Here is a 26,583-nt window from a genome sequence, read left to right on the forward strand (position 1 = left end):
TAAGAACATAACAACGGCCATACTGGGTCACACTAAAGGTCCATCCAGCCCAGTATCCTGTCTGCCGACAGTGGCCAATACCAGATACCCCAGAGGAAGGGATCACAACAGATGATCCACACGTGATCCCTCCCCTGTCTCCCACTTGCAGAAAAGCAGAGGATAGGGACACCATTCCTACCCATTCTGGCTAATAGCCATGATGGACCTAACCTCCATGAATCTATCTAGCTCTTTTTTGAACCCTGTTAAAGTTCTAGCCTTCACCACATCCTCTGGCAAGGAGTTCAACAGGTTGACTATGTTCTGAGTTAAGGAAAAAACCAACCTTCCTTTAGCTTGTTTTAAATCTGCTTCCTATTAATTTCATTTGGTGACACCTAATTATTATATTGTGGGACTAAGTAATTAACATTTCCTTACTCACTTTCTCCATACCAGTCATGATTTTATAGACTTTTATCATATCCCCACGTAGTCTCCTCTTTCCCAAGCTGAAAAGTCCAAGTCTTTTTAATCTTTCTTCATATGAGACCCGTTCCAAACCCCTAATAATTTTTGTTGCCCTTTTCTGAACCTTTTCCAATGCCAATATATCTTTTTTGAGATGAAGCAACCACATCTGTACACAGTAGTCAAGATGAGGATTTACAATGGTTTTATATAGAAGCAATAAGATATTCTCTGTCTTATTCTCTATCCCTTTTTTTATGACTCATAACATTCTATTTGCTTTTTTGACTGTCGCTGCATATTGAGTGGATGTGTTCAGAGAACTAGCCACAAAGACTCCAAAATCTCTCGAGTAGTTGTATCCAAATTAGTCTCCATCATATTGTATATATAGTTGGGATTACGTTTTCCAGTGTGCATTTACATTTACATTTAACAACATTAAATTTCATTTGCCATTTCATTGACCAATCACTTAGTCTTTTTGAAGCTCTTCACAGTCTACTTTGATCTTAACTATCTCGAGCAGTTTGGAATCATCTGCAAATTTTGCCATCTCACTGTTTACCCCTTTTTCTAGATGATTTATAAATAAGTTGAATAGGATGGGTCCTAGGACAGACCCCTGGGGGACCCCACTAGTTAACTCTCTCCACTTGGAAAACTTACCATTTATTCCTACCCTTTGTTTCTTGTCTTCTAACCAACTATCAGTCCACAAAAGGACCTTCCCTCTTATCCCATGACAGCTTAGTTTACCTAAGAGCCTTTGGTGAGGGACCTTGTCAAAGGCTTTTTGGAAATCTTTACTACATCCACGGGATCACCCTTGTCCACATATTTGTTGACCCCCTCAAAGAACTCTAGCTGATTAGGAAGGCATGATTTTCCTGTACAGAAATGATGTTGACTTTTCCCCAAAAAATTATATTAATCCATGTGTCTGACAATTTTATTCTTTGCTATAGTTTCAACTAATTTGCCCGGTACGGACGTTAGACTTGCTGGTCTGTAATTGCCAGGATCACCTCTAGAGCCTTTTTAAAATATTGGTGTCACATTAGCTATCTTCCAATCATTAGGTACAGAAGCTGATTTAAAGGATAGATACAAACCACAAACCATAATTAATAGTTCTGAAATTTCCCATTTGAGTTCTTTCAGTACTCTTGGATGAATGCCATCCGGTCCCGGTGACGTGTTACTGTTAAGTTTATCAATTTGTTCCTAAACCTCTTCTAATGACATCTCAATTTGGGACAATTCCTCAGATTTGTCACCTAAAAAGATTCTCCCCAAAATTAATTTCCCATTTGAAAGCATCTTCTTGAGAGTCACATATGAACCCATAGAACAAAATCTAAATACCTAATGGCACGTACAGACTCTGTAATCCTCCCATTGTTATGGCTAAAGCCAAGTCTGCACTAAAAAAGGTTAGGTCCATCTAGCTAAGTCTTTCTGGATATGAAAAATCCACTCCTTGAGTACTGTTAAGATGAGCTAACCCCTCGTGCATACAGAGTCACTGGAAGAATTCACCTGCTGACTTACCAACTGCCTCTCAAAGATATATGTCTACACTGAAGCACTACAGTGATACAACTGCAATTCTGCCACTGAAGCATTTACACCGAAGATGAAGCCTAAGAATCCTGCTGAGGCTTCACTGGAGATGTTGCCACACATTGTGTGTTTAAGCCAAGAGTGGGTAATAATTTTTGATTGGGGGGCCACTCCAAGAATTTGGTAAGTTATCAAGGGCCGCACCCTTCCATAATATTAATGAAGGAGGTGCAAGGTCTGGGATGGAGTTTTAGTACACAAGGGAACTCGGGAAAGGGGTTTAAGGTTAAGGAGGGGGCTGTGACCTGGGGCAGGAGATTGGGGTACAGCAAGAGACGTAGGGGCCAGGAGAGCATGGCCCAAACAGCTCCCAGTGGCCAATTTTGGGCTAATTGGAACAGCAAGATTGTACTGGGTCATGGGGTAGTGTATGAAGCCCACCCCCAGGCTCATGATGAACAGTGATGCACATGACCACCACTTGAAATGATGTGCAAAGTCACAGCAGGCTGAAGAATAACACAATAGATCTCAGTGCTGTCACCTGTTGGTGAAGTGGGAGAAGAGCCAACAGCTCCTTAAGAGCTACAGATGGATATGAAGTCTACTGGCAAGAAAATTCTCTGCCACATCTGTTGGAGAGCAGAGTTGACTAAATAGGCAGGGCCTTATCCACATTTGTGTTAAGTAAAGGTTTGGGGCATTTTGGTAAATGTTAAATTTTGCATTTGGGGAGCAATTAAATGCAATTGACCTTGCTGGGAAATATCAAGACACAGATGTCAAGGGTGCTTGGAATCACCCTGACCAAGACTGTTGTTAGGCAAAGTTGGGTAAGGAAACTTGGGGTACGTCTAGTCTACATGCCTCTGTCGCCAGAGGCATGTAGATTAGGCTACCAGACATAGTAAAATGAAGCGGCGATTTAAATAATCGCCGCTTCATTTAAATTTACATGGCTGCTGTGCTGAGCCGACAAACAGCTCATCAGCTGTTTGTCGGCTCAGCGCGATAGTCTGGACGCGCGGGTGTCGACATCAAAGGTATTTGTCGATCACCCAGGTATGCCTCCTGGGATGAGGTTTACCTGGGTGGTCGACAAATACCTTTGATGTCGACACCCGCGCGTCCAGACTATCGCGCTGAGCCGACAAACAGCTGATGAGCTGTTTGTCGGCTCAGCGCAGCAGCCATGTAAATTTAAATGAAGCGGCGATTATTTAAATCGCCGCTTCATTTTCCTATGTCGGGTAGCCTAATCTACATGCCTCTGGCGACAGAGGCATGTAGTCTAGACGTACCCTTGGACTAAGCTGCTGTGAGGGAAGTGGGATAGAAGAGTTCTGCTTCTTAGTAAGAGGCCCTCTGTGATGGTGAGGAGTCAGACAAGTGTCCTAAATCCCTAATAGTTACATTGAGACTGCTGGATATTGCAAAGAGATAGTAGCTTTGAGAGACTAGTGGCAGATTGCATTGTATGGTGTTACCAGAGTATTAGTGGCAGCAGCTCCAAAGTAGAGCCAAAATAGCTTGGACTGAAGCCACAGAGAAACAACAGCATACCCAAGGGACTATGGCACAGTCCTCTCTACTATTTCTGCTGGGTTAGGTAACAAAGCCTACAGAGAAGCTAAGTCAGCACTGATCTGCTAGAGAGCATGGACTTCTGCAAACCAGGAAACTTAACCATTAGCAGGCAGGAGGGAAGTACTCAGAACACATTAGCCATTTTCAAAAGCCACGGACGACTGAGGTTGGAACTACTGTTAAGACCAATTCATTTGACTGACCCTCCCCTCGGGGGAAAAAAGTTCTTTGATGTAATCCTTGGATTCAGTGCTTATGAGTGAGAAAATTGCTTACCATGGACACTGAGGATGGTGTATATAGTTTGCCAGGGTGGAGATTCAAGCTCGTGTCACTTAAGTATTTAAGGAAACCCCTAGAAAACTGAACCCAGACCTTTTTTGCTGCCATCAGTAACTGGCAAAAGGGTAGGTATGTCTTATATAACATGAGTGTGCAGTATTCCAAGACTATTATAAACAAAAGGACCAGAAAGAACATAGGAACTCTTGCAAATATATAATCCTTTCAACTACTTTTACTGGAATTCAGATTTTCTTTTGGGAGACGGGGTCAGTCACAAGACAAACAGAGTTAAAAGAGCACCAGTTAGTCAAACTCAGAATTCCCCCAAGCCAATGGCCATTAGGCTGAAGTTAAGGCGGAGCAGTTACTATGAAACTGACATCCAAGGGAGTAATGTGCAGCATCATGTTCATCTGCCTTCAGTTGCCCTAACCCAATGGATCATAAGAATGGCCATACTAGGTCAGACCAAAGATCCATCTAGCCCAGTATCCGATCTTCTGACAGTGGCCAATCTCAGATGCCCCAGAGGGAGTGAACACAACAGGTTATCATCACGTGATCCCTCTCCTGTTATCCATTTCCAGACAAACAGATGCTAATGACACCATTCCTACCCATCCTGGCTAATAGATTCATGGTGAAACAGCTTGCTAATCAGTCAAGATGCTAGATTATGCATTTAAAGTAAATCATAAATAGTAAAAATACTGCCAAGAAAATGTTTAAAAAGAGTTCTGCCATAAGTCACTATGTAAATATTCCTGGCTTAATGTTTTGAGGGTTGTGTGCAGACATGCATATTTACATATGTGTTTATAAATGCACACTACCTATACTAAGCACATATATACATTTATAGAAAGATCATTTGAAATATTAAACATTTGTACATCGCTATCTCAATGAGAAAGTTTAGCCTAGATCTCAACCTGATATTACAAGGAAAAAAAGCCACGTTCTATAACTAAAACATGGGCTTTATTGAACAGTACTAAAAATTTCTTAAGACTGAACAAGATTAACAGTTTTAGCTCCTATTAACCATACCCACATTACAAGCCTTTGGAAAGTACTATCAGTAGAGTAACTGCCTGAGTATGCATTAGATTTATTAAACACTATACTACACAGTTTGTACTGGCTGGCTTTTAAATTTCCTGAATGAACAATTTAGCACAATAGACTTTAGGTATTGCATAGCCTAAATTTCCTACTCAGGATGAATTTCCTACTTTGAAAAGTTCTCTTTAGTTATCTCCTTCCTGACAGTAGGTTCTCTCACTTGCTTACTATATTAATAGAAGTCTGTCACACATTTAGGCTCCAATTCCACAGATTTATATACATGCTTAAGTTTACACAGAGTACTCACAGCACATAATTAAGCATGTGGGAAGGTCTTTTCAAAGTAGGATCCTGTATGAATATTTCTTTTGGGACTACTCCAGAACTAGAGTTAAAAGCTTTTGCTTCCCCCTTTTGGTTACTCAAAGAGAAAGCTGATCTTCCTGTGATGGGTGAGATGCTATTCTTTTAGAAGACATAAATTTAAGATGAGCGTTTAGGAAAACCTATACTTGGCAAAATAGCAGAATTACCACCAGACTGATCACCTTCAGATTCTAGTATTTTGCTATATTAGAGCATTTGTTCAAGTTTTCATTCTAGCAACAAGGCCTAAAAAAACTCCTAGTAGACACCAAATGTCTACTGATGTGGAAACAGTGTAATCTTTTAATCATATAGGTACTGGAAAATCTGTCTCAAAAGAATCTAAAAGACTGCTCCAATATGGATAATATGGAATAATATTTAACCAAAGATATATGACAAAAAAGAAAGATTCCTATTTAGTGTGACTTCCTCATTGCTTAGGCACCAGGGTGTCTCATCAAATATTGGTCTTTATTGTAAAAAGTAAAAACAAGTGGACAAATGACAGGAATGATCCACTCATCAGTGAAAGAGGGCTAATCAAACAGAGGATACATCTTGCTTTGTGACCTGAAGTTTATCAAACACAAATTCTGGCCCATCATCCCTGGAAGAGAAAAATTCCCCAGCAGACTTTAAGAGTAAATTCCTGGAACTGAACACAGGAATGACTAGGTAATCACAACAACTATAAGAAGGTGTGAGGGGAAGAGATATTACATTAACATGGTGCAGTTTTATAAAATCTGTGAGCTACAACAGATGCATATTTGTACCACAGAAAGCTGAGTCCCCTCTGAAGATGTTCAATATTAGAAGCAATCTCATTATCTGAACACTGAAATATATATATTCAGTACATATTGATTATTTTATACTGGCTGCAGTAGTGACATGTGCTATGTAGAATGCCCAGAGAAAGTATGCAATTCACGCATGTCAGTGAAACGAAAGGTATCTTTTGGCCAAGGCATGTCACCAAAGCTTTAGGCACTTCCAGTCTGTGACAGTCGCCTTCTAATTTTGTATTAACAGCTACAATTTTTTTTTCAGTTTATTTGCAGCTTTCAGCAAAAAACCCAAACCAAACCACAAAAAGGAGGCATAATTCAATATTTCAGAGGGATAATGCCAAAGTAATATTTTTTGATTATTTATACACAGGTGCATTGATAATTCAGAGTGTTGCTTAGAAAGTGGGAAGAATTTTCCTTTTATAATAATGCTTCAGTACTTTTAAGTCACATGACAAAGAATGTGTCTTACTGTAATCCACTCATGAATTTTTTTTTTGACTAAATACCCTCCAAGGACAGTCATAAGTCTATACAATGCTCTGGAGTACCAGGTTTTGCAGCTGAACCAGCATTGTAGAGGACATGGAAAAGTCTGACTTCACGCATCTAGACACATTGTCCTAGTTAAAGTCAGCATTAGCTTATACTTAAAAAAGCTGGCTCCAGATCTGGCTATTTTAGATGGTATCTGATAAGTATTTTTTAAACAGAGTCCACCCACTTTTGGTTAGACCAGTCATTTGTGGGACGGAGAGGGAGAAGAACAGCTCTGCCAGCACCAAAAACTGCCAAGTGCCTCCCACCTCTCAAAAAAAACAAAAACAAAAAAAAACCCCTAGAAATATAGGACACAAGCTGATCTCTTGATCTGTAAAAGGAGTGTACATAAGCAACTCCTCAGTTAACTGAAGAGGGTGTTGACAGCTCCTTAAAAGTTTAAGTGAATCTAAGTTCTGGAGATCAGCAGTACTGATCTTGCAGTAGCGTTAGCCTTTAGGCTAATGCAATTTAAAACAAACATTCCAATACAAAGTTTGACAGATTAAGAGTTTGGAATATGTTTCTTTCTAAATGGAAAAATATCACAAAAACTGCTTACGTTTAACTAGTTTTTCCATAGCTGTTAGGAACTCAGCAAATATAAAACAAGTGCCTTAAAACAAGTTCTCTGAAACAATGCTGTAAATAAGTGTCTTGATTTACATGCCTGAGGGAAGAACAGCTGCTGACTCTAGGATCCTCCCATATTTTATGTTAAGTGATATCATAACTGAGTTTCCAAGAAGTCTTAAAACACAAAGAAAGCTCATTCAAGCTAGCATACATCCTTGCTTTTGTAAGCATCAGTTGAATGTTCTGGATTTTATTGGGGGATTGTATCAAGTTTTTTTTAAAACCTTTCAACTTGCCTGTAAATTTTCAGATTTAAGACTCCAAACACAGACTCTGATGTGCACTGAAGTATAAATACTCTTTCTAGACAAGATCTAAAATACTTGAGAAAAAGACAGACTACTCTGCCATTAAGTGTTTTACAGTGCTGATTTGAAGGGGCTCCTTTAGGGTTATGAAACAGTATTTTAACTCCTATGTTAAAAGGTATAGTAAGGAGGCATGTGAAGTTCCTGTACACCATGTATTTCACACATTTTTAATATCACACATGCAGGAATAATCTATCAGGCATCCACTGAAGTAGATTTCAGATTGCTTAAATCTTTGATTGTTTTGGAAGTATATTTTATAACGTTATTTGAGGGACCGAAGGACAGTTCTTTTAATGCTGCAGACTTAGACTGACAGCTACTACCAGCCCAGGGGGTATCATGCCCTGCTTTAACATTCTAGTTTATATAAATTCTTTGAAATGAGTACACAAAAGGAGAGCAAGAAAATTCAATATGAGTATAAACAACTAGTTTAAGTTTTTCATTTAGCATTCTTCGGTTACTAAAACAACATCACACAAGAATCCATGTAGTTCTATTTTACTACTAATGGTTTACTCTGGAGAATGAGCTATAATTACAAATATGCAAGATTCCCGATAAAGACTTTCTAGCTTGGTTTTCCTTTGAGGGTATCCTCTCCTCCCTGCCAAGTCTTCAAAAGTTACAGTTTGCCTTTACAGCCAACTTTAGCTACATTGCAGACAGGGCTTTTAAGAAGTATTTAAGTAGCTTTTGAGACATTTGTGAATATCAATACTGTAGCATCAAGTGTTAAAACATCTTAAAGCTGCTAAAATGCTATTGTAAGACTGCAAAAAGCATTAATTTAGAGCAGCAGACAAGATAATTCAGAAGTTGTTCCTATAGAAAATGTTATACTGAAAGTCATGTAAAACATTGATTTTACCATTAAATAGTGGATACAAAACTATTATTCTTCTCCCCTTATCAATCTCAAACCCTACTGGATAATAATCCAAAAAGATCAGTAGATTGCATATGTAAATGCAGTCATATGCAAAACTAAGTGACAGAACATCATTTCCAAAATAAACGAAAGAAAGTATAAACAAATGTATAATTACCCAGAAGTGTGCATGGCAGTTAACCATCATTGTCCTTTCAATAAGCTCATCAGGGCACTCTAGGAGATGGTGTCCAGAGACTACACCAGCATTGTTAACCAGGACAGAGACCTCTCCAACCTCTTTGCAGACTCTCTCAGCTGTCAAGTAGACATTCTCTCTCTTGCTCACATCGCAGGTATATGTATAAACCTGCAAATTGCAGTGGGTCAGCACCTCTTCTTCACCATCTCCAGCTGCTAAAGAACACAGAACAAAAAGGTTACATTCTCTAGATCTCAACATTCAGGCAAAAAACTAAGCAGAAAGAGTAAACAGTCATCTATTACACCTTACCAGTTCTATTGACTTTGGCATCATCACAGCAAACAAATCCTATATTTACTGTTCTTGACTGAAAAAGTTAAATCTGAGGCTCCAGGTTTACTTGCAACTTTCTGAATCAAAGGTTATACTGATGAAGTATGGTCTGTGCTTTCTCACTCATGAATCTCTCTTCCTAGCAAGGAATACAAGCACACAAACCCCACTCCTTCTTGGGTGGTCAGATATAAGTGGGAGTGGGAGATGAAATCCTTACTTACAGCTGGGTTTGTAGAACAATGCCAAATCCAATCTGGTTTAAGTCACAAACCATTCCCCTGATCACCATTAGGCAGATGGTGGGGAGACGGTCACAAGTGCTAAAGAATCCCAGAAATAAACCCTCTGGATGCTCACATCTAATTAACATTTCTCCTTTCCTGGAAGGAGGACCACCACTATGGTAATGCAAGTGATTTTCTTATAAACACCTCATTTAGCTACCCTTCCAGAAGCAGGTGAAAGACAGTTTTGTACACATTCCTCCTAATTTCTCATAAAACTAAATGCCATCTCCAGATGCCACCTCTGACCAAAATACTCCCCACACACTGTAAACTGGGACTAATTCTTCACAGGAACAATTTTTAGAATGTGGACACTGAAAACCACTGAACCAGACTGTAAGCCTTGTATTTAATGGAAACCACTTCAAGCCAGGGAGTGCGTCAGCATGCCTAGGACCCTTAGTTCCAGACCCAGTGCTTCTCACTGACCCCCCATTCCCACTTAGCTGAGCACCCTCAGATTTAGTGCCATTCTTCTGTTCCCCAAAAGGCAGGCTGGCAGGTAATACCACTTCTTCATGGGAGACTAACCCAGCAAGAGTCCCTAACCCAGAGCCACGCTGTCCCCGGATATGCAGCAGTGGCTGTTTTATAGTCCCTACATTTATTAGGGGAGGAGAGAAGAAAGGAAGAGAAGACCAGGGGGTGAGATATAGCTAACACTTATGTTACGACCACAAGATACATCAGCATGTAGACCGAGGGGCACAATACGTCACGGCTGTCCGTGCCTGACGCGGGCAGCGCACTTACCTTGCTGGGCAGTGGCAGTGGCCTCTTCGGAGATCTCCCTGTAGATGTGGCGCACCATGCCTGCCGTCTCCTCATTGCTCTGCGTGTTGATGTCCCACAGCACCAGCAGTGCCCGGCGCCGGGCGAACTCCAGGGCGAAGAGGCGGCCCAGGCCACTGCCTGCCCCGGTGATGAGACACACCTGCCCCGCCACACTCTTCTCCTTGGGCCTGACCAGCCACTTGGCCGCAGCCAGCACGAACGCCCAGAGCACTTTGAAAGTGACTACGAAGAACTCCAGCAGGATGTTCATGCTTGCAGCGCTGTTCCCAAGGGCTCAGCTGCCTACCACGGGAAGGGGAGCCTGCCTGCTCTGCGCTCCACGGGGCTCCGCACTCCCCCTCTCCAGAAACAGTCCCCTCTCCCCAAAGCCGCGTGGAGCCTAGTGAGCTTAAGGGACACCGGCAACCGTGGCACAGTCCGCTCAGCGTGCAGCGCAAGGGGCCGTGCAAAGCCTGCCCTCAGGAGCTAGAAGAGGCGAGAGGCTGCGCGGACACCCACTATCCTAACACTAAGCACTGCCCGGGCTCCTAGGCGTCACTACCAGCCCCGGCACCTGGTGCTGCTACTGCCTGGAAAGCGCGGAGCTTGCCACTGCCTGCTCGGTAGCGGCTGCGGGGCTCCGGGCAGGGAGACTTCAAAGAGGAACAAGCTCCCTATGCCACCAGGTTTCCTTCGCCCGGGCTGCGGCTCCTCGCCAAGCCACACGCAAGCCAGCAAGTTCAGCCCAGTCAAGCCGCCCTAAGTTTGCCCAGAGCCAGCCGGGGCTAGCTGCCCGTTCGCTGCCGCTAGCACTGGCTAAGGAAAAGCTAGCAGGAACGCAGGCTCAAGGAGCACCTCCGCTGCTCGGCCAGGGAAGGAGGCGCCGCTTTCCCCAATGCCTTCGCCCCGAGCTAGCTCCTTCCTCCAGCGCTCTGCGCCCCGCCACTGGAAGGGAGCATCTCCACGCTCCGCGCGCTATATACCCACGGCTAAGAAACGGGTCCCCTCCCCCACCACATTCCCAGGCCCTCCCCCAGCCCAGCCCACTTTGCATTCCCAGATCTTCCCCCAGCCCATTTCCGCCTCCACCGCCCCCCCAGGCCAACCCACCCACCAGCACAGCCCCACCCCTTCCTACCGCCAGCTCCCCCCCCCCCGACACCAGTGCAGGCCCCCTGGTGCCCCGCCAGCCCCTTCCTGAGCGTTGCCCACCCCATCTTCTCCCACAGCCCGGGGAGTCGGTCACGCCACCCCCCAGCAGCAACCGATTTGTCCCCAGTTCCATCAACATCTTCCCACGGCCACTCTCCGCCGCTGCCTGACACGCACACCCGGCGGCCCGCACCCCAGCCTCGGCCCCGTCCTAGCGCAGCCCCGGACCAGAGCTCCCTGCTGCTCAGCGGGTTTCTCGGCCCACATTCTGTCAGGCGACATCGGGCGCATCTCTCCATGGCGCGGACCTAGCGCTTGGCTTGCAAAGGCGAGCCCTGACTGTCCGCCAAAACTTCCAGCTTGGGCAACTGGAAGGGACTGCATGTCCCAGCATGCAAAGCGATCCCCTTAACCTACAGGTCCCAGAGTGCAATGCGTTTCCTTGAGTCCAGCGGCTTTCAGGGACTGCATGTCCCAGCATGCAGTTCGGCTTACAGCCTTCCAACACGTCCGGGAGCCGTAGCCAAGGTGGAACTTGGTATGAGAGGCTTTGTAGTCGGCATCGGCCACGTTGCTTCCCGGGCGAGACTGGTGTTTGAAGATGATGTGTAAGCTGCTGAACGAATCAGCTTGCGGTGCTCGACAGAGAAAAAAAACTTCCGTGTCTTATTGACAGTGAAATTCTGTCTATAGGATAATAGTTATTCTAATATAACAATGTAATTAAACATATACTTGTAAATGTATTTTAATTCCCCTGGTATTAAACTAGTTTTAGTAAGATTCATGAGAATAACGTGCTCTACTAATATACATTCGTATTACCATTTGTTTTACATCTATAATACTAACTGTTCAAATGTCATTTATGATTAATTCATCCTTTTACAATATATGCTTAACAGCATATTTTTGGATGCTTGAAACAAACAAAATAAAGAAAAACAATAGTAACGCTGTTAATTATTCTGGGACAAACTGCTTGACCCTTACACGGAATGGTATAGTTCCATTGTTTTCAATGGGATTGCTCTGCATGTATGTAACTCTACTCCATATGCAGTTCCACTGAAGTCAACGAGAAAACTGGAATAAAGTTTCATCCACATGCAAGCATTTGTAAGATTTGTACTCTAGAGTACAGTGAGTTGCAGCCTGTAGAAATACTGTACTTAGATGAACAGATTATTTTAGTTAAGTGGATTCAATGCCATTGAAGTTTATCTGTTTATGACAGTGATGCCTTAAATGATTTTAAGTGCACAATGGTTACACAGGTGGATATGGAACCTAAAGAGACTTGGTGCCCAATATGGCAAAAGACTTAAAGTCCCATTTAAGTCTGTAGGATAATTCACACTAATGAAGTTAAATTTGTGCATAAATGTTTATGAATCTGGGACTTTGTCCAATTTTCAGTCCCTTTTCTCACCTTAAGTCCAAGTCCCAAAATAAAATTAACAAAATTATACAATGATTCCTTTATGCAAGCTTAACACTAGTTAGGCTTCATAAATAAATGAAATAACAACAATAAGAAAGTGTCTTTCTATACTGACTGTTTGAACAGCCTGAACTGTTTTTTGTGTTGTGTACAGAATACATTATTAGTATATGACAAAAATAAATAATAATAAATAATAACCCTGATCCCACTGAAGTTAATATTAACACCCAGGGTCAGGATTTAGTCCTATAGAACATTTTTAGAGCTAAGGATAATCAGTCACACCAAGGAAATTAACTATTTACGTCAATAACAATAGAGATTACATTTTAAATTACATTTCTGGGCCTAAATATTGTGGGAATTGTGGAGTGTGCCTAACTCAGCATGATGAAGCTGTAGGCAAGTATCACTGATAGGTAGAGGGGCTTTGGTGATGTTTTAAGGGAAGTGTTTATTGCCTTTTTCCTCCAGATCTGTAGAAGTTTACTCTGTGTGAGATTTTTGAGCCCTTCGCTTTAAGCTCTCACATTCACAACCAACTCTTAAGTTCCCTTAATTTGGTCACCTGACTAGGCTACCTGTAGCCCAGGCACTTGAGTAGTCACCTCCCTACTCCTGAATTGTATCCAGGCACTGCGAGGACAGCTAAATGCCAGGGCTTTTTTACGTTGGTCCCTGCCCGGGTCCGATTTTTTAAGTACGGGACGCGCATGCGCATGCCCTCTCTTTTCCGGTCGGGATCATGGCGGGTGTAGAGTAAGTGCAGCAGCTTCACAGGGAAAATCCACTTCCATCCGTAGCGTGTCGGTCTCTATCCTCGAGCCGGCTCCTCGAACCCGACAGCCGGGGCGCTGCTCCCACGCTACCGCCCGTATTGATCCCCCTCCGTCCTTTCTCGGCGGCCCAGGCCTGCGTGCGGCCGGAGCGGCCTGGGTTTGGGGTGGCAGGGCGGTTGGGTCGCCTCGCCTGGTGCAGAGAGGACTTGATAGAGTCTTCTGGATGAGCAGGGATGCAGCAGCCTGACTGCGTTGGGCCCTTGTGATTAAGGCGAAAGTGTCTCGGCTGCGGCTATTGATGGTGTCGCGGTTCAGGGACCATCATGATGTGATGGGACAGTAGCATGTACAGCCTCTCCGGGCTGTATCCTATGGGCAGGATCTTCTGAAACTGTAGTCTGTCCTTTCCTTTATTGCCTCGTTAATGTGCTGTATGATGCTTTAGGGCTAGATGCTGCCTTTAGATGTATTGACCAAGTGGGATTGTGCCCATTTATTAAGGGTCACAATGTAGCTGTAAATGAACAAACTTCACAATTATTATTCTAACACTAAGTGATTTCCTAAGAGTCTTTGACACACTTCTGTAAAGCTTAAATTTGAATTACAAACCTTAGTAATAATGAACTTGGGTTTCCTTCATAAGAAAATATAAGATTTAATTGATATTCAGGCTATATCCAGTGATCATTCCTGCCACTATTGCAACTATTTGTCAGTGGTTCTTGGGCTGGCCCTGGGCTGATTTGTATTCAGAGCTAGATGCAAGATCTGTTTTTTGTAAGAGTTTGCCTCAGTTTTAAGCCAGAATGATTTTAAGTAGAATGAAGTGAGGAAATATTTTCAGATTCCCAAGTGGTGTCTGAAAGGGAGCATGGTTGGTAGACTGTCAGTTTGCTTGGTGCTTTTACATATTCAGATAAGTGATTGCTTTATAAATGCCTAGAAGTAGCAATAAAGGGCAGTTACCTTATGGTGTGATGTAGCTGTTCAGTCGCATACAGCAATACAGGTTTCCTTATCTGTAAATGAAAGATGCTGTAAGTAAGTGCATATTAAAATGTTACACAGGAGTTCAGTCCTGAGTGAGACCCTAAACAATTGAAGATGCGGGGAGATGGCATGTAATTATAAACTGCATTTTAATTTCTGGGTGTGTTTGTGTGATTTATATATATCCAAGCTGCTTAATTCTTATTTAAGCTAAATTTGCAGATACATCTTTCATTACTTGTCATATGAAATCAATCTATAAATAAACCCTCAAGTCTTGTTGTTGTTTTTTTTAATTTAGAGGAAAGAAGGTGCCTTCTGTTCCAGAAAGCCTTTTAAAAAAGCGAAAGGCTTTTGCAGATATAAAGGCCAAGCGTCTGAAGAGGCTAGTGATTCAAAAGAAGGTAAATATTGTAATAAGCTTTTTAATTGTTTCACAATAAAGGCAATTCTAATACACTGTGGTGGAGATTAAGGATGTAAAAGACTACAGTCCCCCAGCTGACCCCAGGCATCACTGCCTCTTTAAAACTGGTGGGCTACGTCTACACTGGCCCCTTTTCCGGAAGGGGCATGTTAATTTCAGCCATCGTAGTAGGGAAATGCGCGGGGGATTTAAATATCCCCCGCGGCATTTAAATAAAAATGTCCGCCGCTTTTTTCCGGCTTTTAGAAAGGCCGGAAAAGAGCGTCCACACTGGCCCCGATCCTCCGGAAAAAGCGCCCTTTTCCGGAGGATCTTATTCCTACTTTGAATAAGATCCTCCGGAAAAGGGCGCTTTTTCCGGAGGATCGGGGCCATTGTGGACGCTCTTTTCTGGCTTTTCTAAAAGCCGGAAAAAAGCGGCGGACATTTTTATTTAAATGCCGCGGGGGATATTTAAATCCCCCGCGCATTTCCCTACTACGATGGCTGAAATTAACATGCCGCTTCCGGAAAAGGGGCCAATGTAGAAGAGCCCGTGGTGGCGGCAGTTTACATATTTTATTGACCACTTGCAATAATACAATTGAGTTGTTGTAGGCTAACATAATTATGAATGACCTGTTGGTATACAGCAGCTACATATGAATTTTTGAATGATATTTTACGCCTAATTTCAGCTTCGTAAAGCACAAAGAAAACTCATTTATGCAAGAGCTCAGGCCTATCACAAGGAGTACAGGCAAATGTACAGAAGTGAGATTCGTATGGCTCGAATGGCACGCAAAGCTGGCAATTACTATGTACCTGCTGAACCAAAACTGGCCTTTGTGATCAGAATCAGAGGGTAAGTTAATTAATATTTTGGACTATGGTTACATTTTATTAAATATGTGGGGAAATTTGCCTTCCAGCATTAAAGTTCACGTAACTTGTAATAAAAGCCATCCACTGGTAAATCACCCAAGTGATGTGGATTTATAGTACTAGCAGAAGTCTTGTTCACTCAGTCTAGTTCCTAATGCCACACCCACCCACCCGCGTGTTCGGAAGGAAGCCCATGTTTTGGCATTGTCAGTGAAGAGTTAAAGTAGCACTGTGCATGGAGTGAATTATCTTCATTTACATTTCATCTTGTAATGTAATGATAATAACATGTTTGTCTACCAATTTAAATTGTTCTCATGCTTGTTCTATTATATACCTGCAACATTGCAAAAATGAGTATTTGTTACTTTTATGACATAAACTGGATAATATGAATAACTCTGCAGACTAGGGATGTAAAAATCATTTTAAGATCTTAGCGGTTACACAATTACACACACTGCAGGCTCAGCTTCATACTGCGGAGCTTGCAGTGAAGTTTTCCCAGAAAGGGTGTCTCAAGCCCCTGCTAGGGCAGGCAGGGAGCTCTTACAGCCCCTTCCAGTAAACATGAACTGGTAAGGATCACCTGTTAAGGATGAGGCTTACCAGTTACCCTTTTACATCCCTAGTGCAGGCCATTGTTAACGAGGCACCATAGAAATCTCTTTCCACATGTTTCAGAACAGCTTGTTTAAAGATGTACTATGAGAGGGAAACCAAGTGATCCAAAGAAAAAAGCTGTTTAAAGAAGGGCCTATCTGGTTCTTATTGAAGTAGAACCATATCCCTGGATGTTTACTGATGGGAGCACTGAATTCTGAATTGACAGTATCACCTTCCTGCTTTGATGAAACAAAAGACAGGACTATGCAGCAGTTTAAAGACTAACAAGATGGTTTATTAGGTGATAAGCTTCCGTGGGCCAGACCCAAAGCTCACCACCTAATAAACCATCTTGTTAGTCTTTAAAGTGCTGCATAGTCCTGTCTTTTGTTTCAGCAAGACCAGACTAACACAGCTACATCTCTATTACTTCTTGCTTTGCTTTTTCTCAAGAGTAGGTCCAGCTGAGCCCTTGTTAACTTGTTGAAGAGAGACTCCACATTAAAAGTGGATCTGCTGTAGGGATGTGAAAGACTAGTCAACTATCCGATAAGGGGGAGGGGGAGGAAAGGGTACTTGAAAGTGGCAGCGCCACTTGGTGCTTGGGGCCAGAGCCCGGGCTCCATGCTGCGCTGTCGTTTTGAAATGCTGCATGGAGCCTGGGGCCAACTGAGGTGCTCCAGGCTTTATGCAGCATTTCAAAGCAGCAGCGCCACATTGTAGCTGGGAGACCCCAGATGACCCTGGGCTTCATGCAGCACTTTCGCCTTTGAAGCCCTAGGGCTGTTGCTATGCTTCAAAGGCAGAGGCATTCTGTCAGCTAATTGAATAGTCGATACAAAATAAATCGACTGTTTGATTTGTCAATTAGTCAATATATAATATTCGTAATCTGCCTCAAAAATAGAGATGGGAAAACATAATAAAATTCACTATAATTGTTTACTTTGACTCTCTCGTAAGTGCATAGCTGATTCCGGAATCAAAAACAAATAGCCATGTCTTTTTTTACACTTTACAGTATCAATGGAGTTAGCCCCAAGGTCCGTAAGGTATTGCAGCTTCTTCGCCTACGTCAGATTTTCAATGGCACATTTGTAAAACTCAACAAGGCTTCAATTAACATGCTGCGGATTGTTGAACCCTACATAGCATGGGGGTAAGTGAAGTCTTCAATTTAACGTTAATAACAGTTGAGTATCAAGTCAACTTGAAAAAGAAAATATAGCTTGTATTGCTCAACACTGAAATAAGTAGCAGAAAAAGTAAACACAGGACCTGGTCTGACTCAGTGTCATGAACTGTCATTGGTTCAACATAGTGTTTGCATCATGTTGCCACCTGACTGTTACCGTGGGTGTGCACGTTGTCATAATCCTAAGCATAAATTTTAATATAAAACTTCTTTTTTGGCATTATTGAATGAGAATCCCAATCACTTCTACCTCACTTTTGTATTTAAGTTACCCCAATCTGAAATCTGTGCATGAACTGATCTACAAGCGTGGTTACGGCAAGATCAACAAGCAGCGCGTTGCTCTGACTGACAATTCTCTGATTCAGCGGTGTCTTGGTAAATACAACTTAATTTTTTAGCAGTTACTTTGGTGTGAGTTTAAAATAGTCTGAACATTACCCCTATCTCTAAAAATATATTTTTAACTATTATAATTTGAATAGGGTTTTAAAATTATACATGTCTCTGATTAGCATTGATTTCTAACATGAAAAACTGATAGGTCAAGCCAAGAGCCTTTTTAAGAATGAAAATATCAGTAAGAAAACATCGTGAAGAGTGGAAATACTGAAACAATGGCAGTTTTGACACTATTTTGAAATTTGCTAAATATACAGTAATCACGGTCTTCCATAGAAGAAACAATGGGCTTAAACTGCATCATTAGGGGTTGGACATTTCCTGACTCTAAGGGTGGTTAAGCACTGGAATAAATTGCCTAAGGAAGTTGAGGAATCTCCATCATTGGAGATGCTTAAGAGCAGATTAGATTAATATTTGTCGGGGGTGATCTAGATGGTGCTTAGTCCTGCTGTGAGTGCAGGGGATTGGACTAGATGACCTCTCAAGGTCCCTTCCAGTTCTAGTTTTCTATTATTCTAATCATATTCTAAGATTTGGGGATATTTAACATTTCCACCTTTCCCTTTCATCTGGAATTAAAGACAAAATAGTTTGTTTATCCATAATTCAGATTGATTACATTTGCTTTTCCATTAACCTTGGTTACTTACCTTGGTTACTAAAAATAGTATACACTCTATTTTTATAATTTGCCATTGGTTTTAGGTAACATACTTCTAGAAATCATGCCAAATGAATGAGATCTGAAAGTCTATTCTTTACTGTTCTAAGAATTGAGTTTTCACAATCTGAAATAGGGATGTTAAATATCGATTAATTGAATAGGTGATCAACCTCATGAATTCTTATAAGTTACTCGACTATTCTATAGTCCCCAAGGGCAGGGCCGGCAGCCAGTGCACTCCGGCTCCACTTCTAAGGAGCCCCCTGCCACTCCATTCTATTGCCTCTGTATCAAAGTCAGCAGCATGGGGTGCCAGATGAGATTTGGTCCATGAGGGGAACCAGTTTAAAAAACAGCTCCACTCACAGAGAGACTGCCTGTCGCCCCATGCTGCTGCCTCTGATATAGAGGCAGCAGCGCAGGGTGGCAGCAGCCCCTGTCCACCAGGTGGGACTGAGCTGGGCTGCCTGCCTGCCCGGCTCCTAATACACTTTAAATGCAGAACTGCAGAGGTGGTAGGTCCCTGATATGGTGGAAGCTGGGATTAAGCTGGGCTGCTGGCCAGCCTACTTAAAAATGTATTGGCACGCATAGGCAAGGGGGGACATGTGTAGTCTGTAGCATTAACCAATAAGTTTTTGCTTACTGGTTAATCATCTACACCAGTGTTTCCCAATTTTATTTGGCTACGGAACCCTTTTAAACTCAAAAGAATTTTGCAGAACCCCTAATAACACTTATATATGGAGCTGAAAAAGTAGACTACAAATAAGTAAGGAGGATAATAAACAAATGCTAAACAAAATCATGATCACAAATGAAAATTGTTTTCAATAAAATTCATAAATGCTTAAATATTAATTGTGTTTTTAAACAATAAAATGTTATTTTAATGGAATTTTCTTGCGTCACCCTTATTTTTGGTGGAACACCGTTTGGGAAACAATGATCTGCATTATTACATCCCTAATCTGATACACTCAATTGCTGCATTATATTAGCAGATGCTGCATTATATTACCAGATTCTCTTGGAAAATTTTACTCTTGATGTACTATTGAAATGCCATTAGTGCATTTTTCATTAACTGTTGCAAGGATTGAATATGTGATTTAATAAAAGATGAATTGTTAACTGGCATTGTATAATCAGTGTTGATTTAACTTCATCAATTTTTCTGAAAAGGCCACTGAAATATTTACTAAAATTCCATTAGGCTATCATGGTTTTCTCTATCATTGACGATTACTATTATATAAACAATTTTTGTCATATTTTGCTATAGTTTTTCCTTGTGTAAAGGAGAAGCAAACTTTTTCTAATTAGCAGTAGTAACATCCTTGAGGGTAAGTAGTACATAACTTGTTTTGAAACATTAAAGCAGAGCATTCCAATTTGTAGAGTTTGACTTGAACGCAAGTAAACAACTTAAGATAGCTTTGGTTACTATCAAACATAACACATGAGACAAATTATTCATTGTGCATAGTATTTTTTAGGTTCATGCCATAGGTTGTGAGTTTTAGTCTGATTGTCTTATATAATTGTTTCCTGAATTATAGAGAAATATGGCATCATCTGCATGGAAGATGTGGTCCATGAGATCTACACTGTTGGAAAGAACTTCAAAGTGGTGAACAACTTTCTTTGGCCCTTCAAGTTATCGTCTCCTCGAGGTGGAATGAAAAAGAAAACTATCCACTTTGTGGAAGGTGGAGATGCTGGCAACAGGGAAGATCAGATTAACAGACTCATAAGGAGAATGAACTAATGGTAAGAAACTTAAAACTGTCACAGGGAAAAGGTACTTTAAAATTAGCACCTCCTTAATTTTACATTAAGTATGACTTAAGGATATGGTCCAAGGGACTGGAAAGCAAAGTTGCCTATTTTGTAGTTGATATGTAGTTGATATGTTTGGATCACACTTTTATAGCAAGAAGCCTTATTGAACTAGGTTGTCCAATAGATTAGTATATTTTTTAATATTTAAATTTTCTCAAAAGTTACCAAAACACAAGTATGCAGAAATTGTTTGAATCTTGATCATAGCTGCTATATATTTTCCCCAACAACTTACTGCTAATTTGCAAAACAAATAATTTACATATTTAAAGACACTTGGATTTGTAATGGAAACCTTGATTGCCCTAACCTTACTGGCATTAAAAGATCAAAATTTGTAGTCATTCTCAGAAAGCTCCTTGCTTTTACTGTTAACCAGAGAGTCAGATGTTCTCCTAGCTGTTGGCTCCAACAGAGCCATATACCCTTGCGCTCCTGTCTGTCAGGCAGCAGCGCAGGCCTAGGGGTGGGGGGAAGGAGGAGGAGGTAGAAGCCGGTATGTGTAGGGGAGCCGGCTCCCCTGAGCACTGGCTTTATGTGTGGAATCTCCTCCCGTTCCCCCGCGTTGCTGCCTCTGTCTGCAGGGAGCTCGGGTCCCCCATGAACTGAGGTTGCTTCCTCCCCGCACTGCTGTCTCTGATAGAGTCAGCAGCTTGGGGTGGCAGGGAGCTCCCTAAGTATGGGGCCTGGAGCGTGCTGGCTGCCACTTCCGCCCTGGGGACCATTGAATAATTCTGTAACTGATAAGATTTTGTGCTGTTACATAATTATTAAAAGCTTTCTAACATCTCTAATTATGAATTACTAGGCATATTTTTATCAAATATTTCCTGAATCTTTGTCTGTATTGTTAGAAATATTTGCTGACAAGTATCTTGAAATAAATTACTAAAATTAAAACGGGCATCTAAAATATGCAGAAAAGATATCTCCACAGGGAGGGCAGAGAATTCTGGATGGATGTAAAGAATTCTGTTACTTCACCCCCTCTTCACACATACATCTTCCTTTCATTTTCAGAGTTCTCTGTTGTCTGACATATTCTTCAGTTCCTTCTGTTGCTGTATGTAGCTTTCAAAAGCAATAGCAGACAAACTGATGTGGTTCTCATCAACTTATATGTTGCCTTCAGGCTTCTGAATAGCAGCTGGTCTTACCAGTTTTCTTCTGTTGCATGTCTAAAGTTGAGATGGTAGCTGCAAAGATCCATTGGCTCATGGACAGGTCATGGGCAATAAACAAAAATTCAGAACCTTTGACCTGTCCATGGCTTATACTGTAAATATCCCTCACTACATTTGGGGGACTGGGACCAGCAGAACCTGATGCCGAGGGAATTAGTGGCGGTTGCCTTTTTTAAAAACAAGCACCTAAATATTAAACCAGTGTTCAACATCATTAGTTTTCTATATTATGCTATTCTCCTGGGGAAGCAGTTTTACTGTTGCTGCAAAACCTCTCCCGGGAAGCAGGGCTGGCAAGAGGTTTAATTTAGGTGCTCTTGCCGGCCCCACTCCTGGAAAAATGGCTTCACTGCAGGCTCTGCAATATCCTGTAAAGCCCGCAACATGTAACAGTGTAGGATTTTTAGCAGTAATTCAGTTACCTTTTTAAACAAATCCCTAATTGCTATCATGCTAGTTTAGTGATTACACTAAGCTGAACAGAAGTTTATTTGATTCTGATGGGGTGATTTTTCTAGGTGGTATAGTACTTTTAGCTGTTTTCCTAGAAGTTTAACAAATGTGATAAACACACTTCTGAAATTCTAGTAAATAGATGCTTAGTCATTCAGAATTGTGCAAAACTACTTTTGTTAAATGTCAGCAAATTAGCTGGCAGTTCCCTCTAAACAAAGTGCTGTTTTTATCAATTGTATCCTAACAGTTTTCTTAAGATCACACATTGTTCCATAGCCTGTATCAATGGGCAGTCTGCACGCCTTCCATCAATGATTATTTGCTTTTTAAATTTACTCAGCATGATGGAACATCATAGAACACTAGAACAGGAAGGGACATTGAGAGTCATTGAGTCCCCTACCCTCATGGCAGGACCAAGCACTGTTTAGATCATCCCTCATAGATGTCTATCTAACCTGCTCTTAAATGAATCCAGAGATGGAGATTCCACAACTTCCCTAGGCAACTTATTCCAGTGTTTAACCACCCTGACAGTTGTTTTCCTAATGTCCAACCTCAATCTCCCTTGCTACAGTTTAAGCCCTTTGCTTCATGTCCGATCATCAGAGGCCAAGGAGAACAATTATTCTCCCTCCTCCTTGTGACAACCTTATAGATACCTGAAAACCGCTATCATGTCCCCTCTCAGTCTTCTCCTTTCCAAACTAAACAAGCCCAATTCTTTCAGTCTTCCTTTATGTTCTCTGGACCTTTAATCATCTAGACCTCTTGTTGGACCTTTTCCAGTTTCTCCACATCTTTCTTGAAATGTGGTGCCCAGAACTGGACACAGTACTCCAATTGAGGCCTAATCAGTGCAGAGTAGAGTGGAAGAATTACTTCATGTGTCTTGCTCACAACACTCCTGTTAATGCATCCCAGAAACTTGTTGGCTGCTTTTTTTTTTTTTTTTTTTTGGCAACAGCATTACGCTGTTGACTCATATTTAGCTTGTGTTCCACTATGACCCCTAGATCCCTTTCTGCAGTACTCCTTCCTAGACGGTCTCTTCCCATTCTGTATGTGTGAGACTGTTCCTTCCTCAGTGGAGCACTTTGCATTTGCCCTTATTAAACTTCATCCTGTTTACCTCAGACCATTTCTCCACTTTGTCCAGATCATTTTGAATTATGACCTTGTCCTCCAAAGCACTTGCAACCCCTCCCAGTTTCCTATCATCTGGAGACTTAATACTTTCTTTGCCAATTTCTAAATCGTTGATGAAGATATTGAACAGAACCGGTCCCAGAACTGGTTAATGAAGATATTGAACAGAACAGACCCCTGCAGAACTCCATTAGTTATGCCTTTCCAGGAGGATTGTGAACTGTTCCTAATTACTCTCTGAGAACAGTTAACCAGCCAGTTACGCACCCACCTTATAGTAGTCCCATCTAAGTAGTATTTTCCTAGTTTATTGATAAGAAGATCATGCAAGACCATATCAAATGCCTTACTAAAGTCTAGGTATACCATGGCCACCGCTTCTTCCATATCCACAAGACTCGTTATTCTATCAAAGAACGCTATCACATTGGTCTGACATGTTTTGTTCTTTACCTATCATCTTATCTTCCAGGTGTTTGCAGATGAATTTTTTATTACTTGCTCCATTATCTTTCCTGGCACAGAAGTTAAATTTGCTGTTCTGTAGTTTCCTGGGTTGTTTTTATTACCCTTTTTACAGATGGACACTATCTTTGCCCTTTTCCAGTTTTCTGGAATCTCTCCTGTTTTCCATGATTTTTCAAAGATGATAGCTAAAGGCTCAGATACCTCCTCTATCAGCTCCTTGAATATTCTAGGATGCATTTAATCAGGCTCTGGTGACTTGCAGACATCTAACTTTTTTAAGTGATTTTTAACTTATTTTTTTAACTTTATCTTCTAAACATACCCCCTTCTCACTAGCATTCACTGTTAGGAATTCCTTCGTCAGACTTCTTGGTGAAGCCTGAAACAAAGAAGTTATTAAGCACCTCTGCCATTTCCAAGTTTCCTGTTACTGTTTCTCTCTTCACACTGAGCCTACCCTGTCCTTGGTATTCCTCTTGCTTCTAATATATTTGTGGAATGTCTTCTTGTTTCCCTTGTCTGTAGCTAGTTTTAGTTTTGTGCCTTTGCCTTTCTAATCTTGCCTCTGCATGCCTGTATTGTTTGCTTATATTCATGCTTCGTAATTTGCTAGTTTCCACTTTTTATATGACTTCTTTTTTATTTTTAGATCATGCAAGCTCTGCTGGGTAAGCCAAGATGGTCTTTTGCCATACTTTCTATCTTTCCTATGCAATGGAGTAGCTTGTTTTTTGACCCTTAATAATGTTTCTTTGAAAAACTGCCAACTCTCTTCACTTGTTTTTCCTCTTAGTCTTGCTTCCCTATCACCGTGGCCTAAGCTTCCAGGAGCTTGGTGTGGGAAGAATGTTTAAGTCATACTTTTTCCTTTCTTCCCCGGGATATGTTTAAGCTGCATCTGCTCACATATACAGATGGCTCAAGCCCAGTGAAATGGTGCATGTCATGATGTTGATGGGTGTTCCACATAGTATTCCTTGTCACTAGTTGGGCTCAGTTTCAGTTCATTCTGTATTAGTTCTGCAGGTCAATACAAACTGCAGTGTCACTTTAATTTCCTTTTAACCACACTTCCTTGTTTTTAAGCCCATGCCATGTTATATTTGAGCTGCTGGTAAAGTCATATAGACCACTTATGTTGGTCTACAGCTCTTGTAAACACTTTATCCAGTTGCTTCCTTTCTCCTGCATTTTCTTTCCTGCAGAAAATCCTAGTTAGTTTACTGTTACCTCCGTCTAAGTGAACAATGAATAACTTGTTTAGAAAGACTGTTTTGTTTTCTCATTCATTAAATTTGAAGGGGCAGATAATTATCTGCTAGTAATGTAATCAAAACGAGCTCTCTAGCTTAAATAAGGATTAGTGTTCATCTGAGCTAATGGCCATGTAAGCAAATGTCTTCTAAAGGGCTGTATGCCTTAAGATGAAAATTCATTGCAATTTTACGTTTCTTTGAGGGTATGATTCTTCTATAGCCCTTGTCTATGTTAGGGAAATTTTCTAATTATTTCCCGCTGTTGCCAGCATTGACGTTGACCAGTGTTCATGTTGGGAGTCCCAATGCAGCTAAGTGCTTACCGCATCAGTGAGCACCTGAGTAATGTGGTGCTTAGGTTTTAGCAAAACATTGTGCCATTCATGCAGTTGAAACGAGGGATGTAACCAGTTAACTGGCAGCCCGCCTGTGGGGAGTGAGAGGGGGCTGCTCCAGCCCAACTGGGCCAAGGGCACTATGGGATGGGGTGTCACTCCAGTCCACGGCATCTTGGGTAAGCAATTAACCAGCTAAACAAAACATTTAACCAGTTAATTGATTAAATGGGTTTTTACATCCTGGGCTGAAACCTTTAAGCCTTTTTGCTTAAAAGGCTCATAATAACGTAGCTGGAACTGAATTGATGGTGGTGGTGAGAAGCCTTTTTTAATCTATGGTTGTGCATTTTTACATAAATTTAATATCAACATTAACAGTGAGGATTATGATTTTATTGTGTTCCTTGATTTCTGCCTTAAATACTAGCTTTCCTTTTAAGTCAAGGTAAAATTGCTTATTCCTTTGTCATATTTTATTAGGAGACATAGCATGTTCTAAACCTACAGTTGGAAAACGTTCTGAGGGATAGCCAGGTTAGTCTGTAATAGGAAAAAGTTAAACAACAAATAGTCTAGTAGCACCTTAAAAAATAACAAAACATGTAGAGGGTATCATGAGCTTTCGTGGGCGTAACCCACTTCTTCAGATGACTGGAGTATTAGAAAACAGTGTTTTATTGTCAATGAAAAGACTTGGCTGTTGAAATTGGAGGTATTTAACTTGCATGGAATTCTAATAAAAAGCAAATTAAATAGCACCTAAAGGGTCTCTTCCCTCTGATTGAAAGTATAATAGTCACATCAGCTGTGATAAATTGATAATGTCTATATTACTATCATGTAGAACAAAGAATATCAAATTATATTAATGTTAATTTGTCTTTTTTCTTTCTTTTTTTTTCAGGTGCCCAGCAAGTGGACTTCCCTACTCTGGTCTGTTAATAAAAAAGAAATGTGCACAACAGTCTCAAGTCATTTTGCCTGGGAATTTTTCTGTAATATTGCCTAGACTCCTTGTCTAGAAGTGTGCTTTAATAAGATACTCCTCTAAAATTTCATAATTAAGATTCAGTAGAAGAGAAGTATAAAATACTTATTCCTTTTTTTTTTTTACTTAACACTCATTTTTCCTCTCCTTAAATATGAAGTACCTCCTATGTAAGCCAGTTCCACCCTCTAGAATTGAAATTAATAAGCAGAGAAGAGGTGCAGAGTGGCTTTTTTTTCTTTGAAAGTTGATGTGTAAGTCTTTTGTTTTTATTTGCTGATT

At 41.2% G+C, this 26,583-nt stretch overlaps 2 protein-coding genes across 4 annotated transcripts in view; one reads left to right on the top strand and one right to left on the bottom strand.

Moving 5' to 3' along the window:
• The window catches only part of RDH10 (retinol dehydrogenase 10), a 46,459-nt gene extending 35,368 nt beyond the window's left edge, over positions 1-11,091 (bottom strand). The window contains exons 1-2 of one of the 2 annotated variants that reach the window (XM_075920522.1): positions 10,065-11,091; positions 8,662-8,897 (exon numbers count right to left, since the gene is read on the bottom strand). In XM_075920522.1, coding sequence (XP_075776637.1) covers positions 8,662-8,897; positions 10,065-10,356 — 528 coding nt within the window. In that variant the 5' untranslated portion in view covers positions 10,357-11,091. Of the gene's footprint in view, positions 1-8,661; positions 8,901-10,064 lie in introns of both variants that reach the window. The other variant, XM_075920521.1, reaches the window with a different exon arrangement.
• A 2,236-nt stretch (positions 11,092-13,327) lies between these two features.
• RPL7 (ribosomal protein L7) lies at positions 13,328-26,277 on the top strand. 2 transcript variants are annotated; one of them, XM_075920526.1, is made up of 8 exons: positions 13,328-13,443; positions 14,758-14,860; positions 15,561-15,727; positions 17,375-17,512; positions 17,817-17,926; positions 20,180-20,390; positions 24,369-24,387; positions 26,218-26,277. In XM_075920526.1, exons 1-6 carry the CDS (start codon positions 13,430-13,432, stop codon positions 20,386-20,388), a joined length of 741 nt encoding a protein of 246 aa, XP_075776641.1. In that variant the 5' UTR covers positions 13,328-13,429; the 3' UTR covers positions 20,389-20,390; positions 24,369-24,387; positions 26,218-26,277. The 2 variants fall into 2 exon arrangements, with proteins under 2 accessions (XP_075776641.1, XP_075776640.1); XM_075920525.1 differs by lacking the exon at positions 24,369-24,387 and having other exon boundaries at positions 13,329-13,443.
• The last annotated feature ends 306 nt before the right edge of the window (positions 26,278-26,583 follow it).

Source organism: Pelodiscus sinensis, chromosome 2, assembly GCF_049634645.1.
Source record: "Pelodiscus sinensis isolate JC-2024 chromosome 2, ASM4963464v1, whole genome shotgun sequence".
Lineage (NCBI taxonomy): Eukaryota > Metazoa > Chordata > Testudines > Trionychidae > Pelodiscus > Pelodiscus sinensis.